Source organism: Ochotona princeps, chromosome 20 (assembly GCF_030435755.1).
Source record: "Ochotona princeps isolate mOchPri1 chromosome 20, mOchPri1.hap1, whole genome shotgun sequence".
Lineage (NCBI taxonomy): Eukaryota > Metazoa > Chordata > Mammalia > Lagomorpha > Ochotonidae > Ochotona > Ochotona princeps.
This window is the reverse complement of record NC_080851.1, coordinates 11,231,049-11,257,800: the sequence shown is the minus strand read 5'-3', so window position 1 is coordinate 11,257,800 and position 26,752 is coordinate 11,231,049. Positions and strand designations below refer to the sequence as shown.

General features: G+C 41.7%; 1 protein-coding gene across 14 annotated transcripts in view; it reads right to left on the bottom strand.

Annotated features, from left to right (window-relative positions):
• The window catches only part of PPP1R9A (protein phosphatase 1 regulatory subunit 9A), a 249,209-nt gene that overhangs the window by 89,398 nt on the left and 133,059 nt on the right, over positions 1–26,752 (bottom strand). For all 14 annotated transcript variants that reach the window (XM_058678331.1, XM_058678330.1, XM_058678338.1 and 11 more), the window contains exons 3-5: positions 15,472–15,604; positions 7,538–7,658; positions 2,889–2,993 (exon numbers count right to left, since the gene is read on the bottom strand). In XM_058678331.1, coding sequence (XP_058534314.1) covers positions 2,889–2,993; positions 7,538–7,658; positions 15,472–15,604 — 359 coding nt within the window. The remainder of the gene's footprint in view (positions 1–2,888; positions 2,994–7,537; positions 7,659–15,471; positions 15,605–26,752) is intronic.

Below are 26,752 nucleotides of genomic sequence, written 5' to 3'. Positions count from 1 at the left end.
CCAGAAGCAGAACTGTCAGGGCTGGAACCTTCCTCTTCTGTCTTCTTTTTTGGGCCTGACTTCATTTATGATTCAATTTCCTCTTTCTTTCTTCTATTTGCTAGGAATCTTCAACATGGTTTCTCAGTGTTACTTTATGATGTGCAGAGCACCATTCGCTGCATTAGCCAATCTTGAAGTAACAGAATACCATGTCACATACAGGATACTTACAAAAATGTCCTTCTCTTCCTTGACGGTGTTTTCCTACATTTTATTTCTCAAGGTAATAAATACCAAACAACATGATCATTGTCTCTGCTTCAAAAATAATCTTTAGAAAATTTTAGAAGTAATCTGTATATTGATTCACATACAATTTGTATTTTTCCTCATTCCTTTTTGAAGATCTAGATATTTGATTCAAAGGATTTAAAAACATTTAAATTAGGTCTAGTTATAATAAATCAGCATTGTGATTTTTATCTATCTGCTCACTATACTTCAGAACACATTTCTCTTCTTAGCCACTGAGCTGTATCACAAAATATTGAGCCAAAGAACAAATCTGGGGCATTGCTAGCAGGATAACAACTCACAAGGAAAAACTCTATATCCAAAAATAGTTAGAAGGTAGCTTTAAAAAAAAACCTCTGAATTCACCTATTTTCATCTAGTGATTTGTACCTTTATACAAGTATAAAACAATGCTTTTAATTTTCTTCAAGCTGCTTGCCATTATTTGCTTCTAATAACTTTACTATGTCAAGTTTAAGGTTAAATTTTCTAGAAGCAAACATGCTTCTACTAACATATTTTGGTTCCTAAGGATCTCTTCTTAAAAAGCATCATTTGACATAATCTCACAGAAAATTAATTGTGCATAGGAGAAATATATCTACTGAGTAAAATTAAATATACATTTTTTGTCACAAAATGCAGGGTCTAGCAATATAAAAAGGAACTTTAATCTGTTAATTATATTACATTAAGTAAGTCACATTCTATAATTCACTGTAAAGAAATACAATTCTAGATTCCAGATCTCGATTTTTATTAGTAAATAATGAAGAGCTACTCCTTAAAATACACCCCAGAGATTGCTTTTAACCTGCTAAAATCAAGAATATATTTTCTCACATTCAGCTAATAAAGACACTGCATTATATGATTTCACTCAGTTTAGTTCCTGAGTGTATCCTTTTGAGGGAGCTAATGAGCCTGAAAGTCCCATGTCCATATCAAGATATTTGCAAAATTAATTGGGAAAGTAGACATTCACTTTTAACAAGACAAAATAAGATATCCTATAACCCCAAGGTCACAGCAATGGTGAGAGGCTTCAGAAAGAACAGAGCTCTAACGGAGGAGTGGACGCTAGCAGGTTCTTCACCTTGGGTAAGGTCCAAATGGAGGAGAGGATCTCAGCAGACAAAGAGGCACAAGAGCAAAAATACACAAGTCAAGTTTGCAGTGTGATGAGCGTGGCAGGATGGTGCCCCCGGTCATGATGCGGATGAGGGGGATCAAGGATGCTACCAGAGCTTATGTTCTACAAAATGTGAACATCGCTGAAGGCTTGTCCTCCCTCCGGGGTCACACTGAAAAGGTGCATTCCCTTCGGAAAACTGCACTGAAGTGGTGCCACTGGGTTAGCAACGAATGGATCACGCTGAAGGACAGAGGCAGTGACATCAGTGAAAGTTAGGAAGCTATCTGCAATTGTACAGGTCTGAGCTGATAGTAATTACATGCTCAACAGTCAGAAGGAATGGTAAGAGATGAATACATGATTTCACGCAACTATAAACCATGATCCAGCCGAGATATGATCTTACATGTTAATGTATAGCTTCATTTTCAAATTAAAAGTCTGATGGACAGCCTCAAAGCAAAACTTTAGCCCGAAAGGAAAAAGTGCTCCCTTAAGTGCACTGAGCACTCTGCAGAAAACCCACGGCCCTGAGTGAGGGGCCCACCTCTGCAGCCCTGAGACGACACACACCTCTGCTGTACTCATATCTTTTCCTCTACTCTGAATATTTCAGAAGCCCCAGAACTGTGCTGAGGGGCTGAATTTCATAAACCATCCCTTGAACACACAAAGGCAACTCCAGTGGAAAAGTCTAAGGCTTGAAACTCAAACTCATGAGTGGACAACATGAAGTATGGTGCAATAAAATCCTAAGGTTGCCTTCTTTATGGCAATGTTAGCTCCTCAATATTTTCAGAATTACCAGCTTCATTTGGGTGAGAACTCCAATCCCCATTCATAATTGTACATAATAAACAATGTCTCCTTAATGTGTTCCTTCATAGGATTTACAAAAAAGTAAGGACATAGGAATGCTTTTATTAAAAAAAAGAGGGGGGAATCCGTGGCCACATAGAACTGACTTCAAACCTTGACCTTCAATGCCGCAGGACTGCTTGCTTATTAGTTAGTTCTTCAAGCTACAGTTTCCACAATTCTAAAACTGGATATAAATTTCAAGGTGCAAAGATTGCGCATTCTAACACACTCAACTAAGTAAGAAAATTTATAGTCCTTCAAAGACTGGTTCTGGTTGATTCTTTAAAATAGAAAGTACGCTTTTAAAATGCACTCATTAGCCTCAAATCAGCCAGCTTATTTTTCCAAATAAATGCATAATAGGATGCCTGAAAATTCATTTAATTTTCAGTTTAGTATACTACTAGTTCCCTGAGAGAGATATGGGGCCCATTCATATTGATGGTGCCAATAACTAAAATTTCTATCCTCCCAGCAATTCTTACTATATTAACAATAAGGCTACTGATATATCTTAGCAATTACCCATACTGAATCACATGAACACACACCTGACCTCATGCCTTTCTGGAATTTTATGATATCTAATTACATATATTAGAAGCTGCACATTTACCTGACGTTGCCCTTGGTGTTTCTGAGAACTGTTGCAGCAAAATTCTGAGTGACACCCACCAAGCTGACTCCATCCACCTCCACAATCTGGTCATTGACTTGTATTCTATGGAAAGAAGAAGAAAATACAATCTACAACCAATTTGGTAATTCACTGCCACTCCCCAAAACCTAAATGGCAAAATATTTGACTTCTGAGACACTGTCACTCATCTTGAACACACATGCCTAGATGCATTACAAAAATAGTCAAGGCTTCAATATTATTTGAGCCTAATTTTATTTCCTTCACTGCTTCCATAGGGATAACTATCAAACTAAGTTTTTAGAAGTAACTACCAAACTAACTTTAGTATTTAACTTCCCTAGGAAATTCTGAAATAGGAAAAAAATGTATGCATGAGTACACACTATATGTATATACACATTCATATATTTACATAATTCTTTTGTACTCTTATTTTCCATTTTACAATTCTGTAGGTATTGGGTTTTCTCCCCCTTTCCCTCTCCTCCCCAATACCCCTTGCATTTTACAATAAGACAGTCCGTCAGCTGTAGTCTCAACTCCAGCATTCCACTCGTGACATGTTTTATGACATTGTAGTACGAGCAATGAGTTTACTTCTCCTTCGAAAACTCAGCTGGCAGATCTCAATCTTACTGAGATTTATCCATGCCCATCACAACTGTAATGATAATTAATACATTTTAAGAACCATACACTATTTTATGAATATATCATAAGATACAAATCCATTGTTGTGAAGATGGACAAGCCTGTTGTTCTTCGGTGATACTGTAATAACACTTTCATACTTGACTTCCTAAATAAATGTATGTTTCTCCAGTCTACAGGTGAGTATATTTAGAAATGAAATTCTTGAGTAAGAGAATATAGGCATTTTAAAAATGATTTTTATGTATTTATTTACTGGAAAGCACAGTTAGAGAAAGAGAAGGACACAGACAGAGAGAAAAGCAGTGAGAAAGGGATATACCATTCACTGGTTCACTTTCCAAATGGCCACAATAACAAGGATTAGGCCAAGATGAAATCAGTAACCAGGAGCTTCCTTTGGGTATACCAAGTGGATGTCAGAGGCTTAACCATTTGGGCCATTTTTTTCCCCAGCCTATTATCAGGGAGCTGTTTTGGAAGTGGAACAGCTGGGACATGAACAAACACTATGTGGGATGCCAGCATATCAGGCAGTAGCCTAACTCAGTAGGCCACAATGATGACTGCAGATATAGATTCTTTCAAATTTATTATATGTTGGCAAAATCTCCATACCACCAGGAATTGTATGAGCAGGTCCTTTAAGTATTGTCAACCATACAGGCTTAAGAAGATATGATTGCTAATTTTACTTCTCTAATTACTAGTGTATATGAATATTTCTTTGTATGTTTATAAGCCAAGCCCTCTTGCACTTCCACAAACTATTAGATCATTTCTTTTACCCATTTGTAGTTAGTTTTGGGTTGAGAGTTATTTTTCTTATTGCTTTATATAATATGCTGTAACTTATACATTATATATCCTATACCTGAACATTTTCTCAAAGACAATACCTTTGAGACCACTAAAAATAAATTTTAATTTTTTATTATTTATTTATTTTTATGTATGTTCATCACACAGTCTTTACTTCCAGCACATCTACCAATTCAACGTAGAGATTATGAAAGGCCAGGAATAGAATGTAGAAGTAGATGGAAAAATCCTGGATAATGGGTGGTAAAAATTCATGATAGCATATTACGTTTTATAAAATGAACTGGAACAGAGTAGCTGATAGTCTCCAAATGCAGAGAAAAGAGCAGCAAATGAAAAAAGCTGGCTGTCTGGCATGGCTGATTGAAGCTGTGCGCGTGTGTCCACATGTTACACTGAACCTCTTTTCAAATGGGTGCTATTGCACCTTAACCTCAAATTTAAATGTAACAAAAAATATTTAAAGCAATAAAGATGAGTGTTTAGAGTGCTACATAGCATTAGAGAAACCCTAAGATTCAGACTTGCTTTTAAGAAAAATAGTATGGATAGAGCTGCCCCATTCTATGGGGGTTGGGGGGAAGAGGGTGGGGGAAGCAAAAAGTAAGCTTGTGCATTTGCAACAGCCAAATGACCTGAAATGATGAGTGTCTTAATGGGCAAGGTGAAAGAAAACACAAGGTCAAAGAGCTTTCTGAAAGTATCCACTCTCTTCATACTGATTTCGATAAAATCCAGGGAAACAAGACCAACTGCAGAGACTAAGCACTCAAATAAAAAAAAAAATTAGCAAAAGTGCTGGGAATATTTAAGTAGAGAAAAAGAAAAAACACTTGCCTCATTGATTTGATGGTTTGGTTAAGTCAGCTGTTTAGCGACAACGATTGGATTCCGAATGTATTCCAAGGACAGAGCTAACAGGCTAAATATTGGAGGGAGGCATGTGGCCTGTTTGAATGTTATGCACATACATGTGCCCACCACATACATATTTACCAAGTGTGTGTGCATGTATGACACCATGAGGGAGGCCTGACCTCAGCCTGGCCCAGCCCCAACTGTTGCAGACGTTTGAGGGATGAACAGGTGAAAAGTCTTTGTCTCACTCCCACTCTTCCTCTTTCTCTCTTCTCCCTCAGTGTGTGTATGTTCATCTGCCTTTCAAATAAATAAAAATACATATTTTTAAAAACCATGATGCTGGTCCCAGTGAATTTTAGCTCAGTTGAAAAAAAGCTAAAAATTTCATAATGAAAAACACTACTGCCATTATAAAATCCAAAGAGGTTATTTCTTTTTTGAGTGCAAAACTGAAGATGGCTACCAATAAATTGCTTTCAAAAGCAAAATATTAACCAGCTCACTTTCTGGACAGTGTTGTGGCACAGCATATTAGCCTGCCATTTTCGAATGCCAGCATCCTAAATCAGAGTACCTTTTGAGTTGCTGCTTTGCTTTTCAATCCAGTTCCTTGCCAATGCACCTGGGAGAACAGAGGAAGATGGTTTCCAGGTACTACCTGGGCCGCTCCCAAGTATTTGGGTCCCTGGCCACCCACATGAGACATTCAGTTGGAGTTCCAGGCTCCAGGCTTTGGCCTGGCCCCGCCCCAGCCACTGTGGCCACCTGAGGACTGAATCCAGCGAGTGGAAAAAACTGCGTCTTTCTCCCTCTTGCTGTCACTCTGTCCTTCAAATAAACAAACACCTTCTTTACAAGTGTGATACATAAGCAGTCAGCTGAACATTCATACAAAAGGTTGATGTCAAACTTTGTTGGTGCAAAATACTAAGCTGAATGCTATGGGTAAATAGACCACTACGATATGGTTTCCTCCCCCAGAATGTGTGATATTTCTATTGACATGCATCAGCATGGCTTCCTCGGGAAACGTCTGTGTGTGCCATCGTGGGATCCGAGGACAAGATACACGGCCAAGATGGTCTCACCAGAAATACACAAATCATTTTCAACATAGCTTATTCCCTCATGACAAGATGGTAAATGGTACTTAATTGAACATTTTTAAAAATAAAAACTATCTTATTCAATGTGCAGAAGGAAAAACAGTGGAATTTAAAATGATTTTGGAAGTCACTTTTCTGGGTATTTTGTTTTCATTTCCCACTTTCTGCTCCTAGCCCTAGCCTGACACATCAGGACAATCGTGTAAGAGTGAACAGAAACCTTTACGTGGTAAGTATTGCATATCATGAGATGATGAAAGTTAATACAAAAACAAGTATCTGCTGCTCTGATAAGCATCTGACTTACTTAAGGTGGCTGTTTAAGTGCAACCCCCAGACCCCTGTCCTAGTAGACATCTTATTCCACATGCTCAGAGGTCCTCAAGAACCTGTGATTTGGGAAATCCCACTGTCAAAATGCACATCTCCAGAACTGCCATCCGTACACATCACAGTTCCTGATTTCCCTTCTACCTGTGTCCTCTTTTAAAAAATTCCAGAATTGCAGCTGGTGTTGTGGCACAGTGGGTAACACCACTGCCTGCAATGCCAGCACCCATTTGGGTGCTGGTTTGTGTCCCAGCTATCCCACTTTCAATCTAACTCGCTGCTAATGGTCTGGGAAAAGCAGTGGAAGATGGTCCAAGTGTTTGGGCCCCTATCATCCACATAGGAGACCGAGATGAAGCTCCTGGCTTTTGGTTTCTTCCAGGCCCAACCCTGGCTATAGCAGCCATTTGGGGAGTGAATTGGTGTGTGGAAGATCTCTTTTTATCTTTCCTACCCCATCTCACTCCATGACTCTCAAACAAATAAATCTTTTTAAAAATAAATAAAATAAATATGCCAGAACTGTGATCATTTGTTCTGGTATTTCTGTGGTGTAGCTATATGGTGGAACATGCTCTCCAGGCATCCTCATCCATGTTGCTGCCCATGTCCCCATGGTCAGACGAACGGATACAAAGAGAGGTACAGAAATGTGCCTACCCGCTTATCTAATATGTTGAAAGAATGCCAGTGTTCTGTCTACAGATCAGAAAATCATTTAGGAATTTTCACATTGCTATATCTGAGGAACATTCTACAATTTTGTCCTGAGAAAAGTAAAAAAGATATCCTGGGGAGCAAGTGACAGGCAAGTTTCCTAGACGACTTGCAGTGAACAGTGTCTTTGCTCACCTGCCGTCCCGCTGGGCAGCACCGCCTTCGGTGACCGTCTTCACAAATATGCCCAGCTTTTCAAGCCCGGCATCTGCTCCAACACCCATTCCGATGATACTGATGCCAAGACCATCCTCATCTGCAGAAAAAAAAGAGAAATATCCTGGAGTTCACATTAGGCTGTGATTAGCGGGAGGTCAGTGGGATGCTTCTGGTCTTGATCTTGTGTTTGCCTAGGAAACATAAAAGGCTTGCCTTAGCAGGATTTTTTTTTTCCTAATTCCTAGAAGTAAGGGTATCAAAAGTTTCCTTAGTTCATCTCACTTCACTCCTGCAGTTGGAAATTCATTGGGCTCTGAGAAAAGGTAAGAATTCGGTTACTGAATAATCAATCTGACTTAAACACAGATTGTCTAAATAACCTTCTGAATTATGTGAGGCATAAAAGCACACATACTTGAACTTGTGCACAACTTTATATAACTGTGATCATAACATACAGGGATTTCTTTTGTATTATTATGTACTTTTCTTTTTTTCTTGTCCACTCACGCTAGTAAGCCCATGTGAGTTTTTGAGTACTTTGCTATGTGTCAATAATATACAGATAGGTACTTCAGAAACACAATGTTTACATATTACACAACAGATACATAACACACATGCATATCTACACAGACACATTTGGTTTGCTTTTCTTTACACAAACCAAATCAGAGCTGTTTCTCCCTGTAGCTCACCTTTAGAGTTCAGTGAGGTTTTATGGATATTGACTTGCATAGCTCTAGATCACTTCCAGTGACTATGGACTATTTCATGGTTAGATGGAATCATACCATGTCTGACTGCTTCTTAAATTCACTTCGAAGTCACAGGCTCATCCATATTTCTAACTGTCCTCTCAACGAGCAGAAATAGTTGAATTCCAATGAAATAAAATGCACAATGTTTTGTGTACCACATTTATTGCTTAACATCCAAGGTTATTTATATAGATAGCCTCAAAGTCTTGGCATCCATGATTTATTCACAGCACAAAAACCAGCTGATCGGCAGTGATAGACTATTAAAGGGAGACTGTACCACCATTCACCAGCACGTGGGCCATTAGATTTCCTCCTCAGCCAACTGCCAATTTTTCTACTGAGTGTAACTTTTTCTTACTTTCATGGCAATCTGCAAAGTTTCTTGGCATGTTACAGACCACACCTCTGTCATCCATAAGGCATGTCCCTCCCCTGCCACCTTTATATCCTTCTCTGTTAGTTTTGTTTAATGCAATAACCTTTACAAGCTTCACATTTTAGATGACTGCACAAGCTCGCTTTTTTCCTCCTTTTTTGGTTTCCTACTTTGGTTGAGCCGCATTTGAAGGCTAATTTTAGGTGTGAATTTGACAAGATTGCGGACTCCCTAGAAATTTGTGACAGTGTGATTCTGGGCTGTCTGTGGAGGGGCTGACAGGGGAGTTAGTGTGGGAGTCTGAGTGGGCAAGGGGGGGGAAGATGGACACCAACTAGTTGGCCAGGAGCTTGGAGACAGCAAATGCAGAAGGCAGAGACAGGTCCCTCCCTGCAGACCTGGGTGCTGCTCTCCTGTCCTTGGCATCATACCAACAGGCTCTCCAGCCCTCTGCCCCATGTTCTGCGACGTCCGGCCCTGGACACCAGTGGCTTCCCTGTTTGGAGGCCACAGGTTGACAGGATGCTATCCCAGGGTCTCGAGTCCACAGACTACTCCTCAGGAAGTTTCTCAGCTGCAACAGTCACGTCACTCAATCGTCTATCAAATCCCTTCTCTTATTTGCATATTCCCATTCTATTTATTTTAATTCTGAATAATAATACACTCCTCCTCCCACAAGCCCAGATGAAATTTTCTTCAAATATCTTTATTGTTTGCTTTTAATGATTTAGCCCACTTGGAATTATTTGCTACCCCATCAAGTAATAAAGACATCGAACTCTATAAATACAATCTTTCAGAGCGATGTGTAGCTGGGCCAGAACAATTACTGAAGCCACTGTTACAGCTAGGTTGAAATGCCATGCATATCACATGGTAAATTCTCATACACATTACTGTATTTCTGTGGGTTTTCTATCGTAATCCACTGATTAATTGCTATGTGAGAATAATTTCAATGTAATTATGCAACCTTTATGTTATTTGATAAATCAAGTCCTTCACATTCTTCTTCATACATCTGAGAGCTTTTTTTTCCATATAAAATTTAATATCACTTTACGTAATTTCCTCTCCCAACTCAACCATCTTGGCAGCAATATTTAAACTGTACTGAATCTATATTTAAATTTATCGAAAACTTTCTGTACTAAGGATTCTTATTCAAGAATGTCTTTCAGATTTTGTCTTTGCTAAATATTTATTCTCAATAGTTACACATTGTTTTAAAATAAATTTAGTATGTATTTTGTTACATTGATACTACTGTAAGTGAATTTAGTATCTTTCCCATTTCTAAGTTCTTAATGTGAAATATATAGAAAAATATTGATTTTTATATGAACATGGACCTGACCTCCACTTTCATAAACTATCTTACCAAGTCTGATATTTTAGAATCAGAATATATTTGCTATTAAAAAATACAATTATGACCATTATGGTTAGTGAAATAACCCAATCCCAAAAGGACAAATATCATATTTTCTAAGGCTACCTTCATGCAAAATACAAGATTACTAGATACATAGGCAAGCAGGCATGTACATGCAGTAATTTAGAGGAACTGTGTACTAGAGACGATCATATTGAGATGTGAAGATACAATGCAGTAAGCATCTTTACATCCAAACCAAAGATGGACTCCCAATGAAACTATTAAATGTATTTTGACAACAGGATGCAGGACTCTGCCATTCTCCATACCTACAAGGTCAGGATACACTTAAATGGCAGAATGATGGACTTCTGACTGTTTTAGAAGGACTATACTATTGTATAGTCCTTGTAATAATATAGGGGAAATTAGCAGGGGAAGGGGAGGTGAGGAAGGGAAATCCTGGTACTTGAGAAAAAAAATAATAATAAGGGTATCCATAGGGGCATATCAAGAAAAAGTGATGCTGTTGACTTTTTACTCTCTGCTCTTGCTACAGATCACTTCATTCTGTTTCAGATGAAATGCCGTTAATGTCTCCTCAATTTAGAAACAGATGCTTGCTGCCGTGGTATACATAGCTTCTATGGAAGTGAAGCAGCTGCCACCTTGTGCAAATTTAAGTAAAGTTTCTATATGAGAGAATTGTTATCAATTAACTTTTCAAACAACAGTAAGGCCTTTGACTTGAACTGCTACGTGAATAGATTTTTTTATAATAAACCACACTATATGTTCTTATTTAAAACCCTACTTAGTCTTCCTGCATTTTTTCTTTGAATATTTTATATTTAATATTGCTTTCTCTGAAACTTTAAAATATACATTCATAATGGGAATTGTACTACCGTAATTTTAGGTTGCAAATGAACTTCTTGTGTGAACTTTTTCTGGGGGGGGGGGGCTACACTACTTTGACAACTTTCCTTCATTTTTCAGATTTTAAAGTAATCAAAATAACATTAGATTAATCTGTTCTATAAAGTTGGAATAGAACTACCTGACTCTGATGACTTTTTAACACTTTTTTACTCACCATTCTATTTTCTTCTATAAAAATTGGATTGTTTCCTTGAGCTGATTTTGATAATTCATGTGTTTTTTAACAAGTGATAAAGGCTACCCTGGCATTCACTCTACTGCCAAAGAAGATCAGTAACTAACAGCTGGCTTGCACCGTATATTGCATACATATATTTGCGTTTCATTTCTAATTTGCATATATTTACTTACAATTGTCTTTTGCCAGTAGTGTGAAGGGTTGATATACTTAGTTAAAAATTTGCATCAACTTATTTTATTAGCTTTAGTTTTTTGCATTTCTATGTCATTAACATTGCTTTCAGTCATATTTTTCCTGCTATTTTTACTGTATTTGCTTTTGTTGATTTCTGACACATATACTTATATATTTTCATTTTATTTTTAATAATGCTTACATAGTTGACAGTGATGCATGCTCACGTGGATCTCCAATTAGGGTGGGGAGGGTCCAGGTTAGAAGAAGATGGGTGGGACAAATGTTTCAGTTCCTTTTTTTCTGCTGCATCTGCTGGTGGGGAAGGGAGCTGCTCCTTACTGTCAACCCGTATTAACTCCTGGTGATGGGGGAGAGTCATCTGATGATGTGTTAAGAGACCTCAATGGGGGGAAGAATGTTCCAAGAGTGCTACTTGAATGGTTTTGATAGTTCTAAGACATTGTTGCCTTTGTTAACACCACGGTTGAGAAAATCTTTCCTAGGTCTATTGGCTGACTGAGTCCACTTCAATGTGCATCCATAGACCCAGACACATGCTGCAAAGCTTGCCAGGAAGAGTTGTCCAACCTGTTCTGCTTCCTGTCCCCTGATGAGGCACTCTACATCCTCTGCTGGCCCATGAGCTGCCTGACCTGTTCGCTCTGTGCATCTGGGCATGCTATCCCCTGCACAGGCATCAGCAACTGAGAAGGCCTAGTCCTGACACATGCACTCCAAGGTCAGAGCCCATTTCTTAAGCTTTTCCTTGTTCCTGGGGTTTGAGTCGAAGGATCTAGTTGAGAAGGCCTCCCAAGAAACCTCAGCTGGGGTAATCTCAGATTTGGTTCCTGGGTATGCTAGTTTGTGCAGTCTGTCACCTGCACCAGCCAATAACCATGCTGGTAAATGCAGCTGCTGGGGCAGCCCTCCCACAGTCCCATCTCTTAGGTGAGCCTCACTTCTGAATAAGGCCTCTACTGTGTGTTACAAAACTTTAAAAGAGGGCCCGGCGGCGTGGCCTAGCGGCTAAAGTCCTCGCCTTGAACGCTCCGGGATCCCATATGGGCGCTGGTTCTAATCCCGGTAGCTCCACTTCCCATCCAGCTCCCTGCTTGTGGCCTGGGAAAGCAGTCGAGGACGGCCCAATGCATTGGGACACTGCACCCACGTGGGAGATCTGGAAGATGTTCCAGGTTCCTGGCTTAGGATCGACACAGCACCGGCCCGTTGTGGCTCACTTGGGGAGTGAATCATCGGATGGAAGATCTTCCTCTCTGTTTCTCCTCCTCTCTGTATATCTGACTTTGTAATAAAACAAATAAATCTTTAAAAAAAAAAAAAACTTTAAAAGATTAAACCTTTTCAATGTGGTTTGAAATGTTAGATTTAACTTTCTTTTTTCCCCAAACATCTACCTAGCAATGTATTATCCATTTTCCAAGTTTCCACAGTATTAAAGAGACTGATGGAATTTTTCCAGACGATAGTATATTTTCTTTTTTAAATACAGTTTTAAGTTGAATGAATCACATTATTCCAGTCTTCTGTTGTCCTTTCTTGCCTTCTGTCTATAAGTCTGGCTATTTTCTTCAGAAAATGTACTGAAACCTGCAATAATTACATTGGATTATTTTGTAATTGGACCTTTCAAATTCTGAGTGGGGATAAAGCAGACATATAAGAGTTTGTGGAAATGTGTTGCCTACAAAACACTGTATTTAAAGAACAAGAAAAACAACAGAAGAACAAACACCCATGACCGAGTGTCAGCACACAGCAGGCGCCCGCCAACCACGCATAGCTCGCTGACGCACCTCTTGCTTGCTGATCTCTGCCTTGCACACTGTGCTCAGCATGCCCTCACTCACTCACCACTGCTTTAAACAAATTCCCCTCATTTGCGCATCCCTATATCATGTGCTGTTCGGTTTTCTCATTGTGAAATTTAAATACACAGACTTAGCTTCCACTATGATTTGCTTTTACTTTCCCTCAACTTCTGATTTTGTAAGGGTCAAACTGATTAGCGCATGATGGGTAGCTCATTCATTACTGCTTAGCCACATAGTATTAACCAGATATGCTACAACATATACACTCTACCGTGCAAGAGTATTTGGCGGTTTGTCATGTCTTTGGGGGCGGGGGAGGAGGGCACAGAGCATTACAAGCAGTAATTGGCCGATGGCCAAATCCAACTATTTTTGGCGGACCCATGAGCTGTGAGGATAGTTTTCTACCTTGGTACCCATATGGGTGTTTTCCACATAACACTTAGCCAGCCTCACTGTCGTTGCCATCTTGTCCTAGTTGCTTTTCCTGCTTAGTGGGTCTCTGATTGTAACTAACAACCTATATAGCATGATGTTGGACCACCTTAAGATCCCGACTCGACAGCCACGGGAGAAGCCTCAACACTCCGTCTCAGATGGGAAAGCGGCAGGAAGAACCCCGAGGTGTGCCACAGAGCTCCCGTCACCTTTTCCTCCTCCTGTGATCTGTGCATTCTCCACTGAGCTCCCTCCCGATGCTTCCAAGATGTTGAGCCTGCCCTTTGAGAAGCAGCTGCCAATTTTTTATCTATTTTTAAAAGTGTTACTTATTTTTTAGTGGAAAATAAGATATACAGAGAGAGGAGGAGAGACAGAGAGGAAAATTTTCCATCCACTATTTACTCCCCACGTGGCCACAACGGGTGAGTCGATCCTAAGCCAGGAGCCAGTAGCCTCTTCCAGGCCTCCCACGTGGGGGCAGAGTCCCAGAGGCTTGGGCCGTCCTCAACTGCTTTCCCAGGCTGCAAGCAAGGAGCTGGATGGGAAGTGGAAGAGCCAGGACATGAACTGGCACATTTGTGGGATCCTGGCACATGAAAGGCAAGGACTTCAGCCACTAGGCTACCACACCGGCCCCAAACATTTTTTTTTAATTTACTTATTTTTTTTATTGGAAAGTCAGATATACAGAGAGGAGGAGAGACAGAGAGAAAGGTCTTTAATCCGATAATTCACTCCCCAAGCGTCCGCAATGGCTGCACCAACCTGAAGCCAGGAGCCAAAAGCCTCCTCCGAGTCTCCAACCTGGATGCACTGTCCCAAGGCTTTGGGCCATCCTCCACTGCTTTCCCAGGTCACAAGCAGAGAGAGAGATGGGAAGTGAGGTCTCAGGGATTAGAACCAGTGTCCATATGGGATTCCGGCGCGTGCAAGGCAAGGAATTTAGTCACTAGGCTACCGCATCAGGCCCTGGAACTTTTCTTAAACTTACATTTCTAGGTTACCAACCAGAGTTTGAGCAATAGTCATCCTTTTCTTTTTAATTCCTCTAATGAAATTTTTTATCTGAAATAAGGCAGCACATTGTTGCTGCTAATTTCCTTATGCATGTCTTTCTAATGCCACGCTTGAGGGAATTTTTTGCTTGTTTGTTCAAGTTGTCCTCTGTTTGCACTGCTCCAGACTGGAAGCTCTCTGGATGTGTTACTTTCCCATTCAGTGACTGGCTCACAGCTGGCTCTGGGTACCCATCGGCGCCCTCCCCCGGCCCCATGGGATCAGGAGACACTGCGGCAGGGAGGCAGCTGTTCTGTTTCTCTTCTCCCTGCTCGTTCTCTCTGTTATCTCCCTTTGGAGACACAGCATGCAGCTCCACTGTGTCAGCTTTCCTGGGCTCCACCACCTTCACTGCAGGTGTTCACACGATAATACAGGCTTCCTGGTATTTACCACCACGGTCTGAGCCTGCCCGTGGCTACACTCCTGCCACTAAAAATAAACAAACGACAAGCACCTGTCCCCAGCTCTCACTTGTGCCAGCTCTGTCTGGGCCCTCTACCACCCCAGCACTCCCTGAGGACACACAAAGTGCTAGGCTGCACCCCGACATCACTGGTGCCAACCACTAGACCAACAGCTCAAATGGAGGGGTCGGCACTGGGAGCAAAGGGAGTCTCAGTTCACCCGCCCCAGAATCCTAAACAGACAATCATGGAGAATGAAAATGTCACCAATGCCAACAGCAGCGGTTCCAGTCAGGACAAGCAATGCTGCCAGACCACGAGCAGCACGACGCAGAACCGGCATGCTCACGTACCTTTCTCCAGATGCACTGGGAAGAGTTCCAGCTTTTCTACTCGTTTCTCGAGCTCATACTCTGCTGAAGCGGCCACGGGGTCCACCTCGTCATTTCTCCTGTCGTACTCTTCATTGGAGTACGTGTTGAACACCTGCGGGAAGACGTCCACAAGAAGATGATGCTACGCAAACCACTGCTTTGCTAAGAAAACACAATCTTAAGTCTTCAACAGCAGGTAGGTTAAAAACAACTAAACAGTATGATGAATTCCTTCAAAAACCACAATTTTGTCTTTAAAGACTATTTTACTTTATTTTATTTTTTCAGATATACACAGAGGGGAAGAGACAGAGAGGAAGATCTTCTATCTGCTGATTCACTCCTCAAGTGACTGTAGCAGCCAGAGCTGAGCCAATCCGAAGTCAGGAGCCTGGAACTTCTTCCGGGTCTCCCACACGGGTGCAGGGTCTCAAGGTTTTGGGCCATCCTCAACTGCTTTCCCCAGGCCACAAGCAGGGAGCTGGATGGGGAAGCGGGTCTGCCAGGAATAGTACAAGCACCCATTTGGGATCCTGGCAGGTGAAAGGCTAGGACTTTAGCCACTAGGCTACCATGCTGGGCCTAGAGATGTGATCACTTTCAACAGTTAAAGAGACGACACCACAAAATAAACAATTTGAATGGAATACATATCACCTTTCACTCAATCAAAATAGCCTACGTGATTCTCAGGAAAAGCATCTTACTGCTACCCAAGCAAAGGCCCCTCTGAGGCTCTGTTGTTGTGCCCTCTCTACTAACCCCAATCACAGGATCACCTGCATACAGGTTTAAGTAAATTTTCATTGCGTATGTCCATAAGATGACTATCACAATGTTGCTCAAAAGCTACAGGGGGAGGAAGAAAAGCACAGATTTTTAATTGTGAACCAGCCCAGTCTTCAAATCCCCCAGAGACGTTTGATTGCCCTTATTTCTGGTGAAATAATTGCCTTATCTGAAAAGGAGCAGAAATAATGATCCAATTCCCATCTTAATACACTGAAGAATATTTAAAAGACACAAATGCATAACTGCAGCTCATTCATATGTGCAATAGAACCAGAGCTTTTTTAAATGAAATTCAACAATAGTTAAGTAGCTGAACTATGCCAGCAAAAACAAAAGTTTACTCACAAACTGTAAAATTTAGGGGTAGTTTTTAAACTACTAGATGCTATAACAAAAAACAGAAAGCTGGAGGGCACCCAGCAGCGAAGCTGCCCCGTGCAGGGATAGGTGTGGTGGTTGTTAACCGGCCCTGAGCATGCCTGTTCCCTGCAATGGAGTACCTACCTTGAGTCCTCGCCACTGTGCTTCTGATCCAGCTTCCTGCTGATGTGAATCAGTGGTGAGGGCTCCAGTACCTGGTCCCTAACACCCATCATGGGAGGCCCAAATTGAGTTCTAGCTGCCTGCCTTCAGCCTGACTCAAACTCCACTGTTGCATGCATTTGGGTAGTTACAGAGGAGTGTGCATGTTCTCTTCCTTCTCTCTCTCTCTCTCTCTCTCTCTCTCTCACACACACACACACACACACACTATTTTTGAAACAAGTGATGCTATTTGGGATGCTCACATCCTTACACGGAGTAGCTGGGTTTGAATCTTGGCTACCCTGTTTCCCATCTCCCTTTTGGCTAGTGTGTACCTTGGGTGGCAGCAGAGAACGACTTGCATATTTCAGTTCCAGCCATCTGTGTGAAAGATGTGCAGTGAGTTCCTGGCTCTTGACCTGGCAATGTCATAGCCAGTGTGGGCATTTGGACAGTAAACCAGAAATGGAAGTCTGGTTGATTCATTCCTTCCTTCCTTCCTTCCTCCCCCTCCTTCCTTTTCAGGTAAATGAAAAACAAATACAGTGCTTACAACATATTGCATAACTTCTGCTTACAGAAAAGCAGGTCTGGAAGAAATCATGTCTGTCACCTGCAGGGCCCGGTCTCCCCAGGGTTAACTCCACAGCTTAGTTTATTTTTCAAGGGGTAACAGGATGCACAATCTTGACCTGATACATTTAGTTCCTGGCATAACCACAAGTTCCTGCTTCCCTGCTTCCAGTTGATCAAGATGCCCCTGGGGGTCTTAGGAGCTGCTTGAACATTGGAAAAATACTGGAAGGAACCACAGAGTATAAAAGGCAGGCTAGACTTCAATAAAGTGGCATTCTCTTTGCACGAATGGCCCAGTGTGCGTTGTCGTCTTTGTAACCCTAGTCCCTCGGCTCGGCTCGGGATATACGGCGACGCGGGCGTTGCTGACGGTCACCCACAAAGTTGTTCCTGCTGGTCAACTATGTCTTATGTACATTAACAGGAAATGCCAGTTCTTACATTCCACATCTGGGAGCCTCCAAACAGGAAATGTGTGTAGACTGTATAAAAGCAGATAATTCCTAATGGTATATTCTTCTTAAAATCACATCAGCTGCAGGCTTTGCATCTGAATGGATATTATCTTTCTTCCTGACTTGCAACATGTTTCCATGACCTCTTGCCACTTGGACTTTCCTTCCGTCTCTCTCTCCACCACAGCTAACATTATTGCAGCAAAATGCATATTTCTTTACTCCAGAGATTATACTTTTACTTATCTTTTCACAAAATATGCTTCGTACAGCCATTCCATGGAGTCTTCTGGTATCTGTTACTAACTCGCCAGGTTATGACTTTCTCTCAGTCTTTTTGATCTCTCATATCGCCTATTTTTTAAAATAATTATGTATATCATTTATTTTATACAACAAAAATGTACAGGGTGTCAACACCATTCCAAACATTGTGATAGATCCTGGAGGAGGCCCAGGCATAGTCTCTAACAATTCATAGTTTCTGAGGCCCACAGAAGCAAAAACAAAAGAATATAGTTTAAGTTGACAACCTACATAACAGGATATATCAGGTGATTTATTTTCAATTTACCTGAGAAAGGGAAGAAGTCTATGGGATGAGGGAAGGCAATTATTTGAATTAAAGTATAAACAAGAAATTGCCTAGTCAGCTGAAGAAGAGCAGGAATGTTTATTTCATATATAAGACCCTGGACCAAAAATAATTAAGTATATAAAAGCAATTGTGGGAACCTAAAGATAGTTGAGTAGGTTACAATGAAACATACCTAAGGGAATGAATTTTAACATCACACGCAACAATAATTTTTGTCTTACATATCTTGGAACCCCCTAGGAGGTATAACTGGAAATTATTCCATGCTTACTACTCACCTATTTTTGCAACATGATTGCAGTAAAAGGGTTTAAGTGTATTCACTGAAGGGTTAAAATGATACTCATGCAGGAATTGAGCTCAATTTCACTAGAACACAACATACATAAGCATGTATTTGTGTAATATATGAGAACTGCTGCACATACATGAATGCTTTCTTAACTGGCTTTTCTGGATTGCCCCAAACTATTACCAAATGTTTCCTGACAATCAGGCTGAGGTACCTCATACTAGGCAGAAGGCGTTTCTGAACCATCAAGCAATCGGATGGTTGCACTACCACACCATTCTGTAGGTAACAAATAATGTAAGACACATCTCACCTTCTTCTTGCTCACATTCTGGTTAATTACACAGGCATGAAGGAAAAACACTAAATAATTGAAAAAAGATAAAACAGAATTCATTATTTGTAATACTACTGTTTTCTTGGAATATTGAAGAAATTTAATGGAAAGACTAATAGAACTAGTAAGAGTTCAGTAAAACATTGTTGACTATAGAAAATCAAAATATTTTTTAAAAATTTCAGAAATATAACCAAAGAAGAAACTATAAAATATCCAGCAATTACTAACTATAAATGTGCAATGATTTCCTCCTCTATAAAATTTAACTGAAAAACAAAAAAGTCCTAAATCAATGTAAAGTTGTATTATTTTTCCATATTAAAACATTTAATATTTTAATAAGCCCCTGCTCCAAACTTAGTATAAATATCAGTTTCATATTAACATAAAAATTTAGGGCAGTAAAAATTAAAATCAAATTCAAGCTACAGTGGAAAAAGCAGACTACATATGAAAATAGATCCTACAAGACATCAAAATACACAATAAAACTTTATTATAGGCATGTAGTTTTGAACATGGGATAGATTTACTTTTTCATAGCATACAATTTTCCATTCCTACTCGTTTATTCTTTTTTTACCGAAATGAGTTACAGTGTTTTGTTTAATATAGCGAATTAGATAATCTGAAAAATGCTCTTATTTATTTAACAAAGATAGAAATCAAATTTCCTAACACAAAAATAGTTTATGTACACACACTTAAAAGTGCCACAAGAAAATATGGGACAATGTTTAACTAATAGAGTGAAAAGAAAGTCACAGACTGTAAATCTAAAGGAAATATATAAACTGATTTAAAATATCAATGCTAGGGACAGGCATGTGGCAGAGCAGCTAAGACGTCACCCAGGGCACCTGCGTCACACACGGAAGCACGTGGAATCGAGTGCTGGGTCTACTGGGGAATCCAGGCTGCTGCCCACAGGCACACAGGGAGGGAGCTGAGCAGGGCTTAAGTAATGCTTGCCATTCACACAGAGGACCCAATGGGGCTCTCAGTTCCTGGCTTTGGCCTTGTCTAGCCCAAGCTGCTGCAGGCAGATAAAAGATCCCTGTTTGCCTAGGTCTCTGTATCTCTCTTGGAAATAAATATAAAACCAAATCATGAAACTACTCACTCCTTTTTAAAAAGCAATGCTGAAATCTTCCAGACATCAACATATGCCATAATGTGGTTATAAGAAAAAGTCATAGTGTGGGAAAAAATGCTTCCAAAGCATAAGGTGAAATATAAGCTCTCACATAAAGAACTTCACTAAACAATTACAAGTGTATATAGGAAAAATAAATTAACTGATAACAAAGAAGTATAAACATCCAATCAATGATGAAAAGATGCTCAGTTTCATCAGAATTAAGTGAGTATGCAAATGGAAACAAGGCAATAGCCCATTCATAAATAAGAATGGCTAATCTGATATTTTTGAGTATGACAAAGAATATTCTGGGAAAAACAACTCCATGAAATGCTAAATTTGATGATATATAAATGCCCTTGATTTATTGGTGTCACATGAACTAGTTACAGAAATACTTGACAACATGAACAGAACTGAGTACGTGTAAAAGACCATTACAGCATTATCTACAGTAGACCAAGTGGAAATGACCCAAATGTCCATCCATAGAAAGAATAATGGCTTACTAAAGTAAAATACATGCAGATATGTAACTGTATGTAGTGACTGATGAAGCCCAAATCTCTACTGACATGAAGGACTTTGCAACAGATGGCTGATGAAACCAAAGGAACACTTGAAGATACAATTTGTATGACTGATTCTTAATTAGCATGGTCCAAATTTTAACCTAATTTAAAACCTCCTAAATTCCTTAGTCATGCAGCTCCTGAAGAGATGCAAAACTGAAAGTCTGGATTTCCTTCTTTGCAGACTGGGATCTTGCCACTACTGCCCACCCAGGTCACATGAAGAGAATACATTCCCCCAGATTCCTTCCATTCACCTCCTGCTGTCTTTTTTTTTTAATTATTTATTATTTAACTTCAGTAATTACATTGTATTATGTGACACAGTTACATAGATACTTGGGTTCTCCCACCCCTCCCCAAACCCTCCCACCATGGTGGATTCCTCCACCTTGTTGCATAACCACAGCTCAAGTTCAGTTGAGATTTCCCCATTGCAAGCGTATACCAAACATAGAGTCCAGTATCTTATTGTCCAGTCAAGTTCAATGGCTTCTTAGGTATACCCTCTCTGGTCTGAAGACAGAGCCAGCAGAGTATCATCCCAGTCAATTGAAAGCTCCAACATACCATCAGCAAAAATTTACATCATTATGGAATTAATTGACATAGTAATGGCTTTCTGAATGCTTCATTCACTAGATTTCATACCTTTTCGACAGGGACCTGCACTAATTTGATAGTAAAATGTGGAAGGGCTCCCTGATTCCTCCTTGTGTGTGTCCAGAGCTTTCCTTACACAAAGGGTGCAGTGCCTCACTGTTGCCCAGAAGCTGTGAGCATTGCAACAAGCAGGGACACAAAGGCTGACCTAACTAAGTACCTCCACTTTTGTCTCCATCATCTAGATTCTTTCCATTTTCTTACATGGCTACTATTTGTACATATATTGCCTTAATTACTCTGCAAAATAGGGACAACTAGTTAAATAACAGAGCCTCACCATGGATGGCATTACTGAGTCACTTAGAGGTCGGCAGAACTCCAAGTTGCAATATTAAACATCAGTAGGGCATACATAGTTTCAGTTCACACACCCTCACATACTGCCTGTGTTACTTCACTGAGAAAAAGCAAACAAAAAGATGTTTAAACTCCTTCTTTCTAAGACAACCAGGGATATTCTGTTCCTTGATCAAAGGGAACCAAGTAAGATCTCGCTTCACAGCTGAGACTCCTGGAGTATTGCACTGGTACACATGGTGAGCCAGGCTTTCTGTACGTGCTATGGAAAATAAACAGTATCAGCTACAATCATAATCTTATTTACATTTTCAGAAGATGCAATTATGAAACTTTTTCAACAGGAAAGGAGGAAAAACCCTGATTCTGCTGACTTTGCTGTCACACACTTTCTTTAATCAGTGCAGGTCAGAGTAGATCCAGCATGTTCTGTGAATACTGATTGGAAGGAATCTCCCACATGCTTCCACTGGCTGCAGTCCGGCTTCTGCAAATCTCTCTGACACATCAAACATGGACAAGATCCCAAGCCCTAGCACACGGGGTTCAGACCATAACCTGGCAGTGCACCCCGGAGATGAGCTCACTACAAGCTCATCCTATACTTCCTGGCAGGACCCTAACTCACCCTCATGTGATTTCAGCCCCCCTAATGTGCTTCGAAATGGAAACTAACAGTAGGCAAAGAAGGCAGCTGATACCTAACAAGTCTGGCAATAAGCCATCCTCTGAAAGGAGGACTCTGACAGCTTTGGGGCAATCATCTCAATCCACAGCTTCCCTCGGAACAGAGGCTGATTCACCGGCGGTCGTCACTGAGCACTGTGCAGTCTGTGCTGAGGGTAGTGCTGGGTTCCTGGACGGGAAGTCAGGCAAATGGGAAGTGATGTCACGCAAACTGGAAGGCATGCTCACCAGTCTCTTAGGGCAAACACTGGTTAACCCCAAAGAGTCTAACTTGGTGAGGACTTCGGTCTCCCCCTCCACAATGCTGAAACATTATGAGCTCCAGGCTGTGGGTCTCTAGGGTAATCCTTGAACTGAGATCTTGTCACTATCTGCCACTCTAATGACATCTTCCAAACACTTCATTCATGTTTTGATGACAATACACTCTTGTGTATGTCTTCCACAGCATTTTTCAAATTATTCTAAATAAACATATCCACGAGAAAGAAACAATGTGTTCCTTCCGCTCAGCCAGACTCTTGGTTTAAATCGGAGACATATGTTTTCCAAACTGGCAACTGGTGGACAGCATGAAACAAATTGGTGGCCTTGGTCCAGTTCCTACTGGACAGGTGTCCTCATTGCTGAGAAATCGCTTAACACATTAACCCAATTGGCACATTCTTGGGGGTGGGTGAGGAAAAGGCAGATTCCCTAGGAGAAATACTTGATGTTTCATTTCCAGAAGTGAAGGCTTGTTCAGACACACGGGATGAGCTGGCTTCTGTTCCAGCATTTGCCCTAGCAGTTGGCACTTACCTCCCCTCTGGCTGCCACTGCCAGCACTGGGCTGCTCAAGACCCTTGGGGTGAGACTATTCTGAACTGTCCAAACAGGAAGACAGATGGAGAGGACAGCAGTGTGCCAGGGCAGAGGAGGGCCAAGCCTACAAGAGAAGGGGCAGGGGGCGGTTGGAAGCCTCTTCTGAGCAGGGAAAGGGTGAATTAGCATCTCTAAATTTTTGGCATACAGAGCACCTGTCTTTCCTCAGTCATGACTTCTGATTGGCTTGGGGATGGACAATAGAAAAAGTAAAGACAATATCCTGAGGTTTGGGAAACTTCAGGTTCAAGATGCTGCCTGAAGCAATAAAGCAGCCTTGAAGGAACTTGACTGTCCCAGGAGATTACTGTTAGTCACAAGGCAGGCTAGGGGCAAAAAGGCATCAAGGAACTTGGTAGAACTCCTAAGAGCTGTGTGTTTACCTAAGGCAGAGGAAGAGAACGGAACACATGGAACCAGCCGCATGAGCAGCTGGATAGGTGGGTGGGGCTCTCAAGAAGGCCAATTTGAGAACAGCAGAAGTCAACATGAATACAAACTGTCCCCGTGGGCAGGTACATTACAGTGGATTGCTCCAGGCTTGATGAAGTAGGGTTCACAGACTCCTTGCACTGTGGTGATGGTTCCTTCTAAAGTCAATGTACCTGGGCTACTGTTCCCACTTACTCAGCCAAACATTAACCAAGCAAAGGTATTCTGCAGATGGGATCAAAGTTGTGGATCGGTGATTTCTAGGTCTGGCGGACTGTCCTCCATGAATATGGATGAGCCAGATCCAACCCACTGCAAGGCCTGAAGAGGAGAGTCCATGTTTTGCTGGTGATCAAAGAAAGTCTGCTGTGACAGTGGCTTGAGCCTTCTCCTGAGAGGCCCAGCCCCGTAGCTGGGCGCTCTGCTCCTGTGGATCCGAGAATTGCAGAGCCAGTTCTCACGTCTCTGGATGCTCAAATCCTTCTTATCCTCTGCTGCTCTGGTTAAATCCTGACTGATGCACTAACACTGCAGCTCCTCCCAGCACAGGGAAAGGCATGGCTCATCAGAGCAGCAGTGTTCAACGGGCTGACTCTAGCCTTCAGAGCATGCAGATCAATCCAATGGCTCAGGAAAAGCAGTAAGAAAAGTTAAATAGAAAATGATGGAAGAGAAAACACCAAGATTCACTACTAGCAGTAAATATATACTCACAATGTATGTTCTGATGTAAATAAGATGAGTATTTAGAGACTAAAGCAGCAATGATACAGAAGAAACAAGAAGATAAAAACAAAACAAGTAACAATCACCATCACTCTAAAAATGGGAATGTAGAACTCTCAAACTACTGAACCTTAAGACTGCAGGTGCAGGAATAATTACCTCTCTGTTTCCTCTTGTTTTGAGCCATTGATTCTTACTTCCAATTCTTTTTGTGCACTGTTGGCACTGTGCCCAGTCCTGGGAATACTCCACTATTCTCAGACCTGTGCCATGACCAGTATAAAAGCAGTCATGGGGTGACGTGGGGAAGGTTGTGGGAGTACACGGTGGAGCACCCAAGTCTGCCTGGGTGGGAAAGGAGGACAGGTGAGCCAGCTCATGTCCTGAGTTACCAGAAAAGCAGACTCTTCAGGCAGTGACAGCCCCAACAAGTTGGAGAAGGAGTATTTGGAGGTGAGGGGCGAGGCATGCTGAAAGGAAAAATCTCATAGGCGAGTTAAGAGGTAAGAACAGAACTCTAGCACAGGAGGTAAAGCAATCCATTATGGCTGCAGCTGCAGTAGCAAATGAATTCTAGGATTCAGGACTAAAGTTCGTAGCGGAACTCTGCAATGTGAGGCCAACTGCTGTGGATAAAATTCATGAGCTGTGTGGAGTCCCAGGAGCTCAGTATTATATGAGACTGGAATGTCACAAGGAGGATGTAGAACCACAAGGGGAGCAAGGAACCAGGAGATCTAGGGATATTTCTGGGGGGATCTGGGGAATCTGGGGGATCTGGGGGACTGCAGCCCTACTGGGGTAGGAGCTAGGTTTCCTGCTGTGTCCTTGCTGGGGTTGGAGAAAATGAAGTACCATTATTAGAAGATTGAGACGGTAGGGAGACACAGATGTGGCTGGGATTGTAATGGAATGAAAGAGAGAGGAGGTTCCTGGGGGTAAGAGGAAGGAGAACCCACTTTTCCAGGTCAAACACAAAAAGGGGCCCACATGAATGAAAACAGCCAAACACCTTTGTCTGCTGATCCATCTGTCACATCCTGAGGATGCAACTGGGTAAAGCACCCACATGATTAAGGCCTATCAAAGATGCTGCCCTGCCCTGCCCTGACCTGACCTAGCTGGTAGGACTCGGCAAGTGAGATCCACACTTCAAGTTGAGCGCCATTCACTGGAGGCCAAATAGCAGAAAACAAAGGCTGCACAGTTTGCTAAGATCTCCAACAGGTTCACATTGCTCCAAGTGGTGAGGTGCTGTATCTGCACACACCTGGGCTTTCAACAGACACCTATGTGGGCACCAGCGAACATTTTAATTTCTGTAAAGCTCACAAGTAAATGATGCTTAATTTTTCATCTCTGCAAGCTGAGGCCAGACAGCACGTGGTGAGGAGACATGAGAAAAGAGACTGAAGTACCAGCAGATTGTCAGAGAAGGCCATCACCCAGGAACATGCGGTGCCTGGACGCCTCTGGACACCTTCAACCAGATGTGGAGGAAGTTCACGGCACTCTGGGCTGCAGGAGGCCTCCTATGGATCCCGGGACTGCCCTTGGAAGGTGGGGAAGACTGTTTTCTCACACACTAACCGGCCCTTCCATTTCAGCTTCTCCAAGAGTGACAAAGGGAATGGATGGGGCCTCAATCCCTACTGAAAAGGGCAATAGACAGTGAAATCAACAGTGGGCTCTGTCTCTGTTCCCTTTATTTATAGGCAAAACCAAAATGCCAGGAGGGCTTCACGGGAAACCTGTCAAAACCTGTGGGAGCCATCAAAGACACATTATTCTTGGTACGTCTGAAGTGAGAGTAGCCGAAACTTCCATTACCGCAGGATTCATGGTCAAACCCAGGGAGGGTAGGTCACTGACCCTTGAATCACACCACCTTTGAGCTCCTATGTCCTGTAATAGCACTGACAACTTTGGAAATGCTATGTGAACCACCGCACTTCTGAAACCAATTGGCTCCACAGCCTCAGAGACTGTCCCTACAGGAAACGAAGCCAGCAAAGTCGGAAGGTTAGTTCTTCGTAGAAACAGGTGAAGGTTCTGTAAATAGAGAAGGGGATGCAACAGTCACACAAGTCTGGGATCTGGATTCTGAAGACTGCCAAGCTTCCAGATCAGGCCGATGCCTTAGTAACATATCAAAGTGCAGCCCAAACTCAGCTTGCACATCTTGCCTCCCACGCCCTGTCCCCTGCACAGGCTGTCTGCACACAGGATCTTTGGGCTCTCACTGGCTTTCCATGAAGCAGCCGGTTATTTCTTCCTGTTTCTCTGGGTCTCCCAGA